Source organism: Haliotis rufescens, unplaced genomic scaffold (assembly GCF_023055435.1).
Source record: "Haliotis rufescens isolate VD_foot unplaced genomic scaffold, xgHalRufe1.0.p SCAF_39, whole genome shotgun sequence".
Classification (NCBI taxonomy): Eukaryota; Metazoa; Mollusca; class Gastropoda; order Lepetellida; family Haliotidae; genus Haliotis; species Haliotis rufescens.
This window is the reverse complement of record NW_025964101.1, coordinates 4,064,029-4,081,492: the sequence shown is the minus strand read 5'-3', so window position 1 is coordinate 4,081,492 and position 17,464 is coordinate 4,064,029. Positions and strand designations below refer to the sequence as shown.

Genomic DNA, 17,464 nt, shown 5'->3' with positions numbered 1-17,464 from the left:
AAGTCTAAAAAAGCGGCCATTACATGGGATCAAAAGGGCAATATCAATAAAGGCAAATATATGCATGATCGTCGCCCCGAAATCTAAGTGTTTAAAGTCCGAAAAAAGAGGATTTGTATTTAAAGATTAAGGGGATAAGGGGATGCGGGCTATGTACAGTATGATACTATCAATATTTGCGATTGAGAAACCCACCTTGACAGTATTTCTTTGAAGGATGTGGCACCGTCTGGGTAAATATTCACTCATAAGACCAAACAGTCTGATAACTAGAGTCTAACATTTTTTCAGCTTCAGAGTTGTTGTTTTTCTAAACCCGTACTTATTTTATACCGGCCACATGGAGCTTCCCAGGGCAAGGGAGTTAACTGACTATAAAAACTGGACTTTTACAGTCAGTTAACTCCCTTACCCCGGGAAGATGGCCATATGTGAATAACATTTGATGGGGATTCATACTTCAACCCGTTAAATAACACAGTTCATGTTTAGAAACGAGTCTAGCCAAATTAATCTTAATATGTATTTTTTTAAATGTTCATGGGATCAGAATGCTGTGAACGTGGTTTTTAATCTCATATATCCTTACATATGCACATAAGGTCTATGCGTCTAAATTCTTTGGAAATGCAAAGGAAGACATTGATATACCATTGGGAATTTCTGATTCAGTACATGTTTAAAAGAAAATTGATTGAAAATTGCAGTAGCTTATTATTTCAGTTATGGTGTCATATTTTACTAATGCTTCAGTTATTTTCGAAAAATAATCGAAATTAACATTCATATTTATTGGTAACTATGGTAAAGCTCTCTTTCAAGTTAGACACCTTACATCTTTCTAGATTCTGACATCTTTTTATGATACGTTAAATGGCAATACATTAACAGGTTAACCACATTTTTAGCGGTCTTCATACCTTCTCAAGGGAGGTAATCAGCGAATCTTTCCGGTTGGTTACTAGTAGCAACGGTGACTCCATATTGTAAATAGGTTGAAGTGAGAAAAGCTCCACTTGCAGTCGCCTAGCGTTTTTAAATGTTTATTGTGTGATTTTTGAGGTTTTTCAAGGACAATGTCGGAGGTAAATCACCAAAAGAAAAAATTCATGAATTTAGTTATTGTTTCAGTACGCCAAACGCCTTGCATTTTAAAACTTCTAAACCAAACAATCAGATCAGCGACACTGACATTTTCTACTTCTCGTTTATGTCTTGAGACACCTGCTTGGTGTGTACCTCTGTGTGTATCAATTTCAACTGTTTTTGTGCCCATCATTTCAGGAAATTGTTGTTTATTGTTACAGGAGAAGAAGGAATCAACTTCGAAAGAGGGTGGAAAATCATCCATCGATGACAGTGCTTTTGAAGCACTGGAAAAGGACTTCCAGGATGTGAGTGTTATGCTTGAGCTTGATGAGATGATTGCTTTAGTCCTGGTCAACTAGATAATAACTAAAAAGAGACGTTAATGGTTTACTTGAAATATTATCTAGCCAAAAACTAAATCTTTATCATATAATATCCATCTATAAGATAGGGCAAAATATTATTCAGTATCATGACATTGACATAATGTGTAGGCCACATAGACCTAATTCATCACTATATTTATAATGAAGTGGTAATGTACCATCAGTCGGTGTGCATTATTAGTTTCTGGCAAAGAATCATTAATGAGTAAACTGGAAATTATTGCAAGTTTGCCAAATTGTACACACACACACACACACACACACACACACACACACACACACACACACACACACACACACACACACACACACACACACACACACACAAGCATTTATCATCCATTATCCACAAGCATTTAAAAGAAAATACAACAACACTCATTGATAAAAGGTCTGAACTTTTATCGTTACATGTTGTTATATTTGATATCAAAGGACACAAAGGTAAGATTCTAATTGTCATCAAAAATCATTCTTCTACGGGTTTTTTAGTTTGTAAACAGTAATAACCAGTGTCTTGAGTGTCAAAAGTATTCTCATGTTATGGATTTTCGAACCCCTAAGGGGGCGGTGGGGTAGCCTAGTGGATAAAGCATTTGCTTGTCACTCTGAAGACCCAGGTTCGATTCCCCACATGGGTACAACGTGTGAAGCCCATTTCTGGTGTCCCCCGCCGTGATATTGCTGGAATATTGCTAAAGGCAGTGTAAAACCATACTCACTCACTCATTGAACCCCATAGCAGTATTTCTGATTACATGTCTCATAACAATCCCAAGACACTAAAATTATTTCTTTCCCTTGGAACATTTAATTCTGTTAACACTTGGATGGTCAAATAACCATGTCTTTTTATTTTATATATAATACATATACTATTAAAATAAAAGGAATAGGAACACATGAAAGTCATTGGGTCAACCAATGAAAGATTTTACTCTCATACCAAGACATGACGAAACATATCAGACATTGCTGCAAAGGGAAGGTTTGAATATAATTACAACAGAACAAAATGGCCCTGGAGGGCAACAATACCCCCGGTTTACCCCAGTGATGGTTTGCAAAGCATTGTGGTGCAATTTTTTTGCAGTGATATATCCTGGGAGATATTGCTTGATCTTGCCCAAGTGATATCTCCTGTCGGAGCCAGTTTGGGATGATAAATAAATTCATCATTATTTTTTAATTAGGTCCTCGGAGAGCTCATGGGGGATAGAAGTTTGGAAAAATTCCGAACAGAATATGAAAAGCTACACAAAGCGCTGAAGAAATCCCATGAAAGTGAGAAACGTCTCATGCAAAAATGTCGAGAACTCAATGCAGAAATTGTGGCCAACTCAGCGAAGGTTTCCACAGCTCTGAAACTCTCACAAGAAGATCAAGCTACCATTGCCTCACTCAAAAAGGTAAGTGTCATTTTCAACTTTTTGTATACCTGGTAACTTTTGAAATACCGTATTCAACGTAATAAGCGCCTAAGGCGCTCTCAAAATTAGAAATAGGGGGCTCTTATTAGAATATTATTTTGTCGAAAAAAACCAGAGTTGAAAGATAAATTCCGTGGTTTATGCTGACCGCCTAAAATGTTTATACAAGAGAGATATATTTTTCCAGAATTTAATTGCCTAAAATTAAGGGTTCATATAACACACGAGTGCGTATTATACGCGAATAAATAAGTATTGTGTACATTGATCAATCGGAAAGGGTGATAACTGGGATTGTTCACTAGCCAATATATCAGCAAATATCGCTGTGGGCGCTTATTAGAGCAGGGCGCTTATTACGTCGAATACGGTAGTTTCACTCAATTTTAACATGATGAAGACCATGCCCAGTGTTGGAAATAAAGTAAGAACCTCAAGGGGTGCTTGTCATGACCCTAATGCTAAACAAAAGATTTAAGGGCTCTGTAGCTTCAAATTCCATAGAAAGACCCTGAAGAACCTCAGGACAGCCTTATGTTTGAATACTGCCAACACCACTGGAAACAACATTAATCATTCAGTGCTTTGTTCGGATGGAACACCTGTGTTCCCAGTTATCCTATTAAACCATCATTTCATTGAAATTGTTCATGCTAGGCCATGATAAATAAATTATTTGATTTCATGCCCTCCCTCCACAACAAAATATTCTGCCTTACATCATTTTAACTATCTCCAAGTACAAGTATCTACAGTTGTAGAAAATCACTACGTTTATTCTTGTTTACTTGATGAAATTCACCTAATGATGAAGTCCTACCAAACCTCCGTGCTTCATATGAACACTCCCCTCACCTTCATCTATTAATGTACACAAAATAAATGACACCTTTTTGAATCTTTTTCTAGCCCAAATCTGTTAAAGGCCTTTTATCTGATGTAAAAATATCTGCTCTATTTTGAGGGACTGGTCATTTATTAATGAGGGTTTGATATAGGTCTCATGACTAGTATACTTTGCTGACTGCTGACAGCCACCCCTCCCCATTCTCCCCTACCCACCCATACATGTAACAATTTTCATGACCAACCCCTCCCTATGATAAATGACAAGTCACTAAAACATTCAAATTTGTAACTTTTTTATTTGATAAAAAAACTGTGCCATTTTTTCATGGCTTACCCCAATAGTTGACTTGTGATAAATGTTTGTGACCCCCCATCCTCCTCCCCCCTGCCCCCAACTTTCGCTGACAACTCCCCAGGGATGAGTGTTAAATTTCATAACCTATCCATTGATGACATGTATTAGGCAAAAAAGGCATTCTATCATTGTTATCTATGTTGTTTTCTGAAATGCAGGAAATTGAAAAGGCATGGAAAATGGTCGATGCAGCTCACGAGAAAGAGACCCGAGCAAGGGAGACAATCCAGTCTCTGAAGATGGAGATCTCAAATTTGAGCAAACTGGTGGAACAGGGAGCTGGTCTCACCATGGGACAAGAACACAGGTCAGCATTTATACACATATACAATATCCACCAGGGGATTCCAGGTTAGAATTGGTCCCCAGTAAGCTTGTCCAAGACACGTTAATGCTGCATCAGGTGGCGAGGCGACTTGGCTGATTGTGTGTCATCATACCCAGATGACCTGGAATACTTATCATATCATAATACATGTATATAAGAGATATTAAAAATAAATAAATGCCTTATGTTTTTTAAAAAGTTTTATAATTTATTTATTGTGGCCTTATTGGATTTTTTAAGAGTGCACTTTTTCTACTCCCTGCTATCTGTTCAAGGGCTTTTATGTGAAACACAAATATTTCATGTGAGTATTTTATTATGTGAAACACGAATATACAAAAATATGCCCCCTGCCCTCACGTTTATGAAAAAGTCTTTCCAAAATGATGATGGTTTTATAATCCAACTAATGTACACTATAAAGCCTTCTAGGCCCCAAAGATTCAGCTCAATGTTGCATGAAACAATACTCACTCACCATCTGGGAAGATTTCTTCTCAGCTGTGACCTGGGTGAGTGACTGGGTCATAATACCCTGATTAACTATCGGTGCTCACTCCATCAACCTCCAGGTTTGTCTGCTCTGACCTACATCAGACTTGGTAGTCTGTCACAAAATATCAGTTACACAGTGACACCTGCCACTGTGTCAAATCCTAGCAACTCACTATCTCACAGCGCAGGTTACATTTATGGATGTATTTTTCCAGTGTGAATGAGCTGCTGAAGATCAAGGAGGAGCTGACAAAGGAGCGTGATGAGCAGCTCCAGGAGATCACGAAGCTCCGCGAACAGCTCGCAGAATCCACCAACCAGCAGGGCACTTTGGAGCAGGAGCGAGCCAACGCAGAGGAGAAAATACAGGAGGTACTGGATTATTATCATTGTTGTTTAAATTATTACAATAAATATGGATATATATATATATATTCAAATATATGGATCATATTTGATGATGCAGATACATGTATAGGGAATCTCACCCAAGTGTCTTTTGATATCAAATATATTGATAAAAGTGGAAAAATTCCGAGGCTTTCCGAGGATTTTTGCCACTTTTATCAACGAGTGTTGATATATTTGATATCAAAAGACACGAGGGTGAGATTTTATTTATCATCCAACATCATTCTTCCAACTTTTTCAATTTGTAGACAGTAATTAGCAGTGTCTTCAGTGTAAAAAGTACTGCTAACAGCTTCAGTAGCAGAGGCATTAGTGATGTCATTTGATTGTGACGTCATGGTAGCCAGTGACGTCACAATGGTCTGCAAAGCATTGTGATGTAATTTCATTGCAGCGATATCTACAGTGTAGATATTGCTTGATCTAATCCAAGCGATATCTCCTGCGGGAGCCAGTTTTGGATGATAAATTCCATTTGAATTATAATTATCCTCATTCATATTATCAATATAAAAATGATACTGATCTAATCCTAAACCTATTGCAGATCATTTGACTTACACGTACCTACTACTGGTTATCATAGCCGGGGTAAAATAGGTCTTCAGCAACCCATGCTTGTCGTAAGAGGCGACTAATTGGATCGGGTGTTTAGGCTCGCTGACTTGGTTTATGCATGTTATTGTATCCCAATTGCGTGGATTGATGCTCATGATATCAATCACTGGATTGTCTGGTCCAGACTTGATTATGTAAAGATAGCCGTCATATAGCTGGGATATGGCTGAGTGGCATTAAACAATGAACAAACAAACATTAATTCCTGGAAATATCCTTCCCCACGGTGTTGATGTCTGCTTCCAGATCTCTCAAGACATACAGGTTCGCAACAACGAGGCCCAACGCGAGGCTCGCAAGAAGGACAAGCTAGAGCGAGAGCTGAAGCAGACAAAGGCCGACCTTGATGGAAAGGCCTCTGAGATCAAGGGCATGGCAGGACAGATAGAGAGGTTCAAGCAAGACATCAGCAAACTGGAGATGCAGCTGAAGGAGCAGAGGGTAAGTCTTGGAGATCGTGGTTAGCAACAGATTGTAAATCAGAGGGAGATCGTGGTGAGCAACAGATTGTAAATCAGAGGGAGATCGTGGTGAGCAACAGATTGTAAATCAGAGGGAGATCGTGGTTAGCAACAGATTGTAAATCAGAGGGAGATTGTGGTTAGCAACAGATTGTAAATCAGAGGGAGATCGTGGTTAGCAACAGATTGTAAATCAGAGGGAGATTGTGGTTAGCAACAGATTGTAAATCAGAGTGAGATCGTGGTTAGCAACAGATTGTAAATCAGAGGGAGATCGTGGTTAGCAACAGATTGTAAATCAGAGGGAGATCGTGGTTAGCAACAGATTGTAAATCAGAGGGTGATTGTGGTTAGCAACAGATTGTAAATCAGAGTGAGATCGTGGTTAGCAACAGATTGTAAATCAGAGTGAGATTGTGGTTAGTAACTGATTGTAAATCAGAAGGAGATTGTGGTTAGTAACTGATTGTAAATCAGAGTGAGATTGTGGTTAGTAACTGATTGTAAATCAGAGTGAGATTGTGGTTATTATCTGATTGTAAATCAGAGTGAGATCGTGGTTAGTAACTGATTGTAAAACAGAGGGTTAAGGATTTATGTGTTTTCTTCGCAGAACAAAAAAATATATGAAAATATAATGAGAACATCAAATAAGAATATATATGTGTACATCAGGTAGTTATGAATCATAAATCAAATGAAAATAAACAAAGTGTTCCTAAAATAGGATCCTATTTGTTCAAGTGTTAGTTTGACACCAACATGTGGTTGCCTTGCAGGTATTCAATGAGCGTTCACTGAAGGACTCAGAGGTGATGCATGCTCGTTTCACCAAGCTGACCACTGACTATGAAAACCAGGTGGTTGCAGCTGACCAGCTCGCGGCAGAGAACCAGTCCAAGGTCACGGACCTCAAGGTATGATTATCCACATGTCCACTTCTTGTTTGCCTTTTTAATAATATTTTAATATTCCCAAAAGATATGTCAATGTTTATCAACCTTTGCCTCTCGTATGATTTTAAATATTACAATTTGTCTGTTATTCTGTATAGAAACCTTATATATAGATCTACCAGATGTACCAGAGAAACAAACTACTGAATGTACAACAAGGCGATTTGAATATATACCATGCTGATCTTAATGTAATATATTCCATGTATAATTTGTATTTGAAATGATGGGAATAAAAAAAACATTAAAAAAATAAAAAAAATAAAATACCCCCCCCCCCAAAAAAAAAAAACAACAACAAAAACAAAAAACCTTTGCCTCTCACCAATGATATGTTTAAATCATACATGTAAAATAACAAAGTATTTGGTTACGGGTTGTTTGTCCTTTGGAAATAATGTTTGTACAAATGAATTGACAGTTATGTCATCAATCATCAGCATTTGAGGGAACTGTTCAAAAGCTGTATGTGGAATAAGAAACTTAAAAATATATAAGAATATTTAAAATGTCCTCAGAACACTAGCACACAAGAATCATTTCAATAGTAATAAAATCAGAACACTATAACCCTTTGGGGATTCCGGGTTAGGTCTTGTCCTACAAGGTGACTAGATGGATCAGTTGGTCAGGCTTAGTGATTTGGTTGATTGTGTGTCATCATTGTTTGTTTGTTTGTTTGTTTGTAAGCACTGAACAGTATTCCAGCTACATGACAGCATTCTGTAAATGATAATGTCTAAATCAGAAAATCAAGTGCGACATGCGATTTAAATACGATGACATGCATTAACCAAGTCACCCAGTGTGACCACCATTTCCATTTAGTCTCTTCCTACAACAACATTGGTTGCCGGAGTGTGTGTCATTGTACCATGACATCATGGAATGTTGCTCATGACATCAGTCACTGGTGTGTCTGGTCCAGACACATTTTTTTAGAGGTTGCCATCAAACAGCAGGAATATTGCTGAGTCGTTAAACAAACAAACATAACACTGGAGCATTATGTTCATAACTCCATTGTATCTTGCAGCAAAAAGAAGACGAGGTCACTGGCTTGAAGGGTGAGACACAGCGGCTTGGTAAGGCAAGGGAGGTAATCCAGAGGAAGCTACGCCAAGCTGAGGACCAGAAGGGCGAAGTAGAACAACAGCGGGAGACGCTCAAGGGTCAGGTCATTGGTCTGGAGAGAGGTATGCTACACACCTAGGACACTCTTTTTGTATTTTATGGTTGGAAGATTTTTGCAAACTGATTAGCTTGGGTCAGTTGAAATTTTAAAAAATACAAAGAATGTGTAGCTCCCTATTTTTACGTCAGTCGTTTTAATGAAAAAAGAATTGCTTTGGGGCAGCCAGTGCTTGTCGTAAGAGGCGACTAATGGGATCGGTGGTCAGGCTTGCTGACTTGGTCAATGCATGTCATCGTTTCCCAATTGTGTAGATCGATGCTGATGATGTCAATCACTGGATTGTCTGGTCCAGACTGAATTATTTATAGACCACAGTTGGAATATTGCTGAATGTGGCGTTAAACAACAAACAAAGAAATCATTTAGTCATCATACATCGAAAACAGTATTTCCAAACAAAATTTTGAACTGTTCCAAACAAATAATAGATTTAACAGTTAAATATTTGATACATGACATATTTGAAGTATGTTGTCTGGTAGGACAGTGTCAAATGTCACTGTGATGACAGGTATTGCATTTTTAATGATGTGATGCATTATGTTGCCATGGGAGACCCTAGCATCAGTGTACTGTAAACACACTTTGTAGAAAATTACAAGGTGAACAGTTATTCACGTGGGGCATTCAAATGGAACAGGATTTAGATATCCCCTGTGACACTGATGGTAACAAAGGTATTTATTTCTGACTTGATCATGTTGAATGTGCACATGATATTTACCGATCGGTCGATGAAAGGAAAAGTAACAGGTACTCAGATCTGCAGAATTTCTGTTTTGTTATGTCTAATTCATAATTTGTGATAGGCCGATAGCTGGAAAATACTTATGTTATGATTATCTGTCATACTTTTGTTGTCATCAGATAATTTTTTTCCCAAATATTATAAAGATGTAGATATTTATCAGTTGAGCCTATCAGGAACTTGTTAAAAGCAATCTGCACCATGTACAGCATATTTAGGAGAAATGTCTCGTCAATATTTGATCATTATGTAGGCGAATGCCAGAAAAAGAAAATCATTTTCCCTGAAGTTGATTTTAATCCTTAATGGTTTGACAATTTGAAGATGAAAGAAAGTGTCTCTTTTCTTGTTAAGTGAGTGAGTTGGGTTTACACTGCTTTGGACAGTATTCCAGTTATATCACTGCATGTCAGCTTGATGTGGGAGGAAAGCCCGAAGTGTTGCAGGTCTTAGACGTTTACCACTTCGGTGAAACCCACCAGCACGGGTAACAAATCTAGGAACATAATCAAGGTGCAACTAGGATTTGAACTCACTACCAGTGGGTTGTTGTTTAGGGTGCCCAAGGGAAGCAACTCTGCACAGCTAATTGCGGCACATTAGATGACTAGGCTGCCTGTGCCCCTTTTTCTTGTTAAGACAATGTTAGATGGCACAAGGGGCGGTGGGGTAGCATAGTGGTTAAAGCGTTCGCTCATCACGCTGAAGACCTGGGTTCGATTCCCCACATGGGCACAATGTGTGAACCCCTTTTCTGGTGTCCTCCACCATAATATTGCTGGAATATTGCTAAAAGCTGCGTAAAACCATACTCACTCACTCACTCACAAATTACAGATAAGCTTATGAAGCAATTGTCTTCAGTGGTTTTGTGCATACAGACAAAATCATACTTCTTTTGTAAAATAATCTTTGAAATTACATAGAATTGTTCTCTTTAGTAGCAATCCAGCTTTAATGTATTGTTAGCTGCTTAGCTGTACTTGACAACTTATTGATTGAAATGTATCAGAACTGGAGGCTGCCAAGAAGCAGGGAGAGGCTGACAAGAAGGGAATCGACGACCTGGTCAGAGAAAGAGACATCCTGAACAAGGTGCGACTTACACATTGTAGAAAGGATGTACATAGAGCAGTGGTTATACCAGCAGATAGACATCTAACAACAACCTTAACAGAGCCCCTATCTCAAAACAACCACTTGGCGATGCTGGTCAGGAGTGTGTGTTGTAGAGACTACAGATTGTATTGGAGTAACATTAGAAGTTTGTGACTTTGGCCACTAAACCTGATTCCATTCGAATTCTGTTTGGTTTTGTAAGCTCAGCTTGTACTAGTCCAAACCTGAAATAAAGTGGAACTGATACAGCTAGAATAAAGAATATCAGAAACTTTCTGCCATGTTTGTAAGCTATGCTGTAGCGCTGAGATCACTTTGTGTAACTGGGTTGTCCAGGCGATGCGTGGTACAAAGATGTTAGACCTGTGAAGATCCGGGTTAGAATAGGTCTTCAGCCACCTGTGCTTGCCGTAAGAGGCGACTAACGGGATTGGGTGGTCTGGCTTGCTGACTTGGATGATGCATGTCAACGTATCCCAAACCTGGAATATTGCTGAGTGCGGCGTTAAACAACAAACAAACAAACAAACAAACATGGATGTTAACTGAGTGTTGTCTGTGTGTAGAACCTGCTGAAGGCAGCCAGCGCCACCCAGAAGCAGCTCCACCTGGTGAAGCTCCATGAGCAGAGCAAGAAGAACCTGGAGCAGGAGATCCAGAACTACAAGGAGGAGGCCCAGAAGCAGAGGAAGATCATCTACCAGCTGGAGAAGGAGAGGGACAGATACATCAATGAGGCCTCCGATCTCACACAGAAGGTGAGCTGGTAGTCGGGTGGAGTAGAGAGGTCAGTAGTGTTGAGAGGTAGTCAGAGAAATCGGAAGAGATGACAGTCAGAGAAATCGGTAGAGTTAGTCAGAGAAGTTGATAGAGATGAGAGGTAGTTAGAGAAATTTGTAGAGATCAGAGGTAGTTAGAGAAATCGGTAGAGATGCGTTAGTCGGTAGAGATGGGAGGTAGTCAGGGGAAGTGGTAGAGTTGAGAGAGTAGTCAGGGAAATCGGTAGAGATGTGTTAGTCGGTAGAGATGGGAGGTAGTCAGGGGAAGTGGTAGAGTTGAGAGAGTAGTCAGGGAAATCGGTAGAGATGGTAATGAGGCAAAGGCATATGTATTGGGATGGGGAGATTTGGTAGCAGGAAGGCAGGGTGAGGGAGGATCCTGACACAGATAGCAGTAAGTATTATATCATGACTTCAAGACCCGTGAAGATCCGGGGTAGAATAGGTCTCCAGCAACCCATGCTTGCCGTAAAAGGCGACTATGCTTGTCGTAAGAGGCGACTAACGGGATCGAGCGGTCAGGCTCGATGACTTGGTTGATGCATGACATCGTATCCCAATTGCGTGGATCGATGCTCATGATATTAATCACTGGATTGTCTGGTTCAGGCTCGATTATTTACAGACCGCCGTCATATAGCTGGAATATTGCTGAGTGCAGCGTAAAACAACAAACCAACCAACCAAATCATGACTTCAAACATTAAGAATTAATAGAATCGAAAGTTCACAGGACAATTACTATGCCTCATTTGTTCAAGTGCCTGTGAGAAAATCCAGTTCCTGTTGCCTTGTGAGTCATGTATGTTTTGTCTTGTGTAGGTTCTCCAACACATGGAGGATGTCAAAGTTCGGGAGATGCAGATCTTTGACTACAAGAAGAAGATTGCAGAGGCAGAGACCAAGCTGAAGCAGCAGCAGAACCTGTACGAGGCTGTCCGCAGTGACAGGAACCTCTACAGCAAGAACCTCATAGAGTCACAGGTAGGCTGCAGGAATAGACCACACTGGGGCTGTATCAGGATAGAGCTAGTGGTGTGATGTCAGTATCTGGTCAGAAGTCATGTGCTGCTACAAAACCAATTCAGTTGGAAATCTTGATGTTCAGACTTTGGAGCAATATGACTTGTAGGATTGTGACAGTACTGTCGTACAAAAGTATCAGCAGTTGAAGGAATTGAGGGGCATCCTGTATGGGTCCTTTGGGTTTTAGGGGGATCCTGTATGGGTCCTTTGGGTCCTTGGTTAGGGTATTAGAATCTATGAAACCCCTTAATACAATATTTGTTAACCTTAAGACTCAAACAGACATATATTTTTTATGTTTGACTGTGACTTAGACCCCTGGAATTTCATTCTGTTCTGAACATTGATCTGAACACATTCAGGTGGTTTGCTGTATGCTGGTAAGAGCAATACAACAGAGAATCTACTCCATTTTGTACTGCATGCATATCAAATGGAGCCGTTTAATCCAACAGAAATAAGAATAACAGAATAAGGTGTAAGACTAAAATAGATAATGTTGGTGTATCATGATGTGTTGTGTTGTGACTCTGGATATTCCAACTCCTCGGTATGGTCTCATGAGTATCAGTACATTCATGCAAGGTAAAGGAGTAATTGTTTACTTACCATTCTATGTTAGCTCCTACACTCTCTCTATTCCCACACAGGATGAGATCACGGAGATGAAGCGCAAGCTGAAGATCATGAACCACCAGATTGACCAGCTAAAGGAGGAGATCCAGGCCAAGGAGGCGGCACTGGTCAAGGAGCATCTGGAGCACCAGCGGGTGGAGAAGGAGAAGGAGACGCTGAAGGCGGAGCTGCAGAAGATGAAGCAGGCCGCTGCCGAGAGCGAGGCATACATCAAGAACCAGGAGGCAGAGGAGAGGAAGCTGCTGAAGATCATTGCTGAGGCTGATGCTGAGAGAGTCCGACAGAAGAAGGAGTTGGATCAGGTGGGTGATGATGAGATGGATGTAAATGATATGAGATGGATGTAAATTATATGAGATGGGTGTAAATGATATGAGATAGATGTAAATGAACTGGAAATGGATGTAACTGATATGAGATGGATGTAAATAATATGAGATAGATGTATATGAACTGGAGATGGATGTAAATAAACTGGAGATGGATGTAAATGAACTGGCGATGGATGTAAATGATATGAGATGGATGTAAATGATATGAGATGGATGTAAATGATATGAGATAGATGTAAATGAACTGGAAATGGATGTAAATGATATGAGATAGATGTAAATGATATGAGATGGATGTAAATGAACTGGAAATGGATGTAAATGATATGAGATGGGTGTAAATGAACTGGAGATGGATGGAAATGTCATGGAAATTAATGGAAATATGAGCTGACATTTGACCCCCAATCTGCCTTGTGTACAGGTGATCAGCGAGAGAGACATCCTGGGCACACAGCTGGTGCGACGTAATGACGAGTTGGCGCTTCTGTACGAGAAGATCAAGATCCAGCAATCTGTCCTCAACAAGGGTGAAATCCAGTACAACCAGCGCCTCGAGGACATCCGTGTCCTCAAACTGGAGATCAAGAAACTCCGCCGAGAAAAGACAATCCTTCAGAAGAGTGTTGCAAATGTTGAAGATCTCAGGTGGGTGGTTATAATTGCAATATTTTATGGACATTTTGAAATAAAGGCGAGTTTATTTATTTCTCGGAAAAAATACTTGGATCTTTTGTGTTGAAAATTGTCAGTGTTAAGCCTGCTGTGAATTATTAATGAAGAACAACGTTCACTTCCTGGTTACTTGACTGATGTTGGTGTGGGTTGTAGGCGTGAGGTGTACCACATCCAGAGGGAGCTGCTGCGAGAGAGGACGCGCTGCAAGGCCTTGGAGGAGGAGCTGGAGAACCCCATGAACATCCATCGCTGGAGGAAGTTGGAGGTACAGCAGCTGAACTTGATCACATGACCACAGGCTTGGAAAGCCTTCAATACTGCAGTGTGACTTAACAATCATATTCTATGAGAAAAAACAAGACATCTCTTTCTTTAGCCTTCATAGTCTTTGAATTAATTAAGGTATGTTAAGATGACAATATGTTTCTCTTCCATTCAAAGGGCTCCGACCCCAGCACATACGAGATGATCCAGAAGATCCACACACTGCAGAAGCGACTGATCTCCAAGACGGAGGAGGTTGTCGAGAAGGAGCTTCTGATCCAGGAGAAGGAGAAGCTGTACCTCGAGCTCAAACACATTCTGGCACGCCAGCCCGGACCCGAGGTGGCCGAGCAGCTCCAGATATACCAGGGCACGCTCAAGGACAAGACAAAACAAATGAAGGTAAAACCTTGTCACAATGTTCTCTGTCATAGGCATGACTTTTGAGGGAATATTAATTGTTTATTAGTATTACATTAGCATATATTTGGGAAAATTGTTTTGTTGTGAAGACTGAGCACACAATTTCATAAAAATATCCCCAAAACTATTCATGATGACTTTTTTTGTTCAGTATGTAAAAGCTAATATACTGATAAAGTTTATTTGTTCATATCAAACCTCTGTTTTATACATGTCATATTCATGACCTTTTTTCAAAAGTTGATTCTTACCTATATTTCTCTCCACTCCAGGCCATGGCATCTGAACTGAACATGTACGAGTCTCAAGTGAATGAGTACAAGTACGAGATAGAGAGGATCGCGCGGGAACTGCAGGAAGTCAAGAAGAAATACTTCATGCAGAAAAAGAAGGAACAGCAAGTCAGGTAGGCCATGATATCCGTACTACAGCAAGACTTCTGTTACATGCAAAGTTATTGTCATCTCTGTTGGTGGCCATTAGTGGCCCAGTCATCAAAGGTGCCACAATTTGCTGAGCAGGGTTCCTTCCCTTGGGCACACCAGGAACCTATGGTCACGGGTTTGAATCCTAGATTCTCCCTGATTGATAATACTGTACAAAGTGGCATAAAATCCATCTTTAATCACTCCCCTGAGGTATATCCAGGTTAGAACTGGTCCCTAGCAAGCTGTGCTGGTCTGAAGAGGTGACCAAGTGGATTGGGTGGTCAGATCCGGGGACTTGGTCGATTGTGTCATCATACCCTGGCATCAATTGTTTCTCACAATATCCATCACTGGATTGTCTGGTCCAGACTATACTGGTATGACACTCAACTCAATTGAGTGAAAGATATTGTCTGTTGTTTAACACCACACTCAGCAATATAAAGGCAGTCTGCAAATAATCAAGTCTGGACCCAGACAATCCAGTGATTGACATCATGAGCAATGATCTACACAATTGGGGTATGATGACATGCATCAAGTCAGCGAGTCTGGCACCTGATCTCGTCAGTCTCTTCTTACAACAAGCATGGGTTGCTGAAGACCAATTCTAACCCAGATCTTCACATGGTTGTTAAATGATCGAAGTGAAGAAGGAAATTGAAATATGAACATGAATATCCAACTTCATGCTATAATGAATGTCCTTAGCAACCAGACTCCCCATTGTTGGTGTTATTTGCAGGGAGCGGGATCGAGCATTAGCCCATGCTGGAGCACCCATCATTCAAGCACAGAGAACAGAGGCACCACGATTCACAGGCGGCGGCTTCAATCTCAAAGCTCCCAAGACTGCAGCATAATGGACTGTGGAACCAACTGTGATACCTTGCTGTTCAACTTCTCTTCCTGTTTTCGTAACTCAGTATTAGCCCAATATCAATTATTCCTTCCATTTTGTCATGTGGGTAGATTTGTTTGGCTTCACTATTTTCAACCCCCATCTGAAGAAAAGCTTAATGATTTTATCATTCTGGAAATATTTTGTTCCAAACATTCAAATTTTGTTTGTTCATTTAAACCAGCATTATTACACAGCTTCAGTTTTTAACTGCCTCCTTTCTGTTTGGTTATTTTATGTTAGGAAGAGAAGGTGTTATATTTTAGCATCAAACATTACAGATGTGAAGTGAACATTTGAACAGATTGTACATATATGTAAATTGCAGAGTAATGTCAAAATCAGCTTTGTGATCTGTGCTTACCTTAGGTTTTATTTATTCTCACATTCCGTCCAGGCAGAGTTCACTGGAGCATTAAAGTACATATACTGAATTGCAAAGATATTTTGGCAAGCTACGTACACGCAAGCTGTTTTAGTTGTACCTGTATGTTGTTCTGTTGACCTCGTGTCTTCAATACTGTGATTGTTTTGATATATACACTACATAAAAACAACAAATACAACACTGGCTTCCTGGTTTTTTATTTGAATTCATTTGATCAATAGATTTGGCATTGTTTATTGGACCCTCATTCATAACAACAAAGAACATGAAGAATTGTCTATACTTCACAGGTCTGCATACACTACATTCCTCCTTCAACTCATACAGCTAACATGTGGTGTAGTCGCTATCTTAAACAAGGCATTTAACAAAGGCCTGGTTCCAGAAAAAGCTGTGACCAACAAGAGCTCTGGTGGTCGTTCTCGTGGGTTTGACCAATAAAGTGGCCATAACGTGGTTTAGTGTTTTTGCTTTGCAGTCATGTGACTATGTGTCCTTCGGTCATGAAAACACACACCCTTGGTCATGGTCACATGACAGCCCAAACAAAATGGCATCAAGGATGCTTGGTATTGTGCCACTGACAATTCTTTAGGAAGAAGCTGGCGTAAACTCAACATGCAATAGAAATAAGAACAGATCATGGTGGTGGTCATGAAATATGATCATACAGAACTGTTACCAAAACTCAGATCAGTGACGAATACATGACCGGCTGCCTGGTCAAGTCACAGAAACATACCCCAGCTTATATCACACCAACGGCAATATTTCTTGCTTGACAACACACTGCTGTAATCACAGGCAACGGTTCGCACAAAGTACATGAAACTGAGTAGGGTTTAGTTGATTAACTTACTAAACACACAGACACAGACACAGACACACACAGACACACACACACACACACAGACAAAGACAGACACACACACAGACAGACACACACACACACAAACACAGACAGACAGACACACACACACACAGACAGACACACAGACACACACTCACAGACACACACATCACTATTATACCACACAGTGGCCATATCTATTGACAGGTGATGGAGGAACACTATGTCTACAAATCTCTGCAGTATTGACAAGATTTGGTCCCTCTTTGTACTCTCTCAACAAACAGCAAGATGTCTTTCCATGTATGCCAGCTTCCAA

The 17,464-nt window shown here is 40.1% G+C and overlaps 1 protein-coding gene across 1 annotated transcript; it reads left to right on the top strand.

The window, feature by feature from the left end:
- Nucleotides 1–957: 957 nt before the first annotated feature.
- LOC124149172 (cilia- and flagella-associated protein 58-like) lies at nucleotides 958–16,473 on the top strand. Its single transcript, XM_046520578.2, has 17 exons — nucleotides 958–1,085; nucleotides 1,308–1,394; nucleotides 2,669–2,884; nucleotides 4,268–4,416; nucleotides 5,148–5,304; nucleotides 6,208–6,402; nucleotides 7,202–7,339; nucleotides 8,415–8,574; nucleotides 10,334–10,416; nucleotides 11,007–11,198; nucleotides 12,042–12,203; nucleotides 12,896–13,183; nucleotides 13,638–13,861; nucleotides 14,045–14,156; nucleotides 14,333–14,557; nucleotides 14,851–14,984; nucleotides 15,752–16,473. The coding sequence occupies exons 1-17, from the start codon at nucleotides 1,077–1,079 to the stop codon at nucleotides 15,867–15,869; spliced, it is 2,649 nt and encodes an 882-aa protein (XP_046376534.1). The 5' UTR covers nucleotides 958–1,076; the 3' UTR covers nucleotides 15,870–16,473.
- The last annotated feature ends 991 nt before the right edge of the window (nucleotides 16,474–17,464 follow it).

Coding starts and splice junctions, on each gene's coding strand:
- LOC124149172 (XM_046520578.2), top strand. Junction 6,403..7,201: donor TGCAGCTGAAGGAGCAGAGG/GTAAGTCTTGGA, acceptor GTTGCCTTGCAG/GTATTCAATGAGCGTTCACT. Junction 12,204..12,895: donor AGAACCTCATAGAGTCACAG/GTAGGCTGCAGG, acceptor ATTCCCACACAG/GATGAGATCACGGAGATGAA.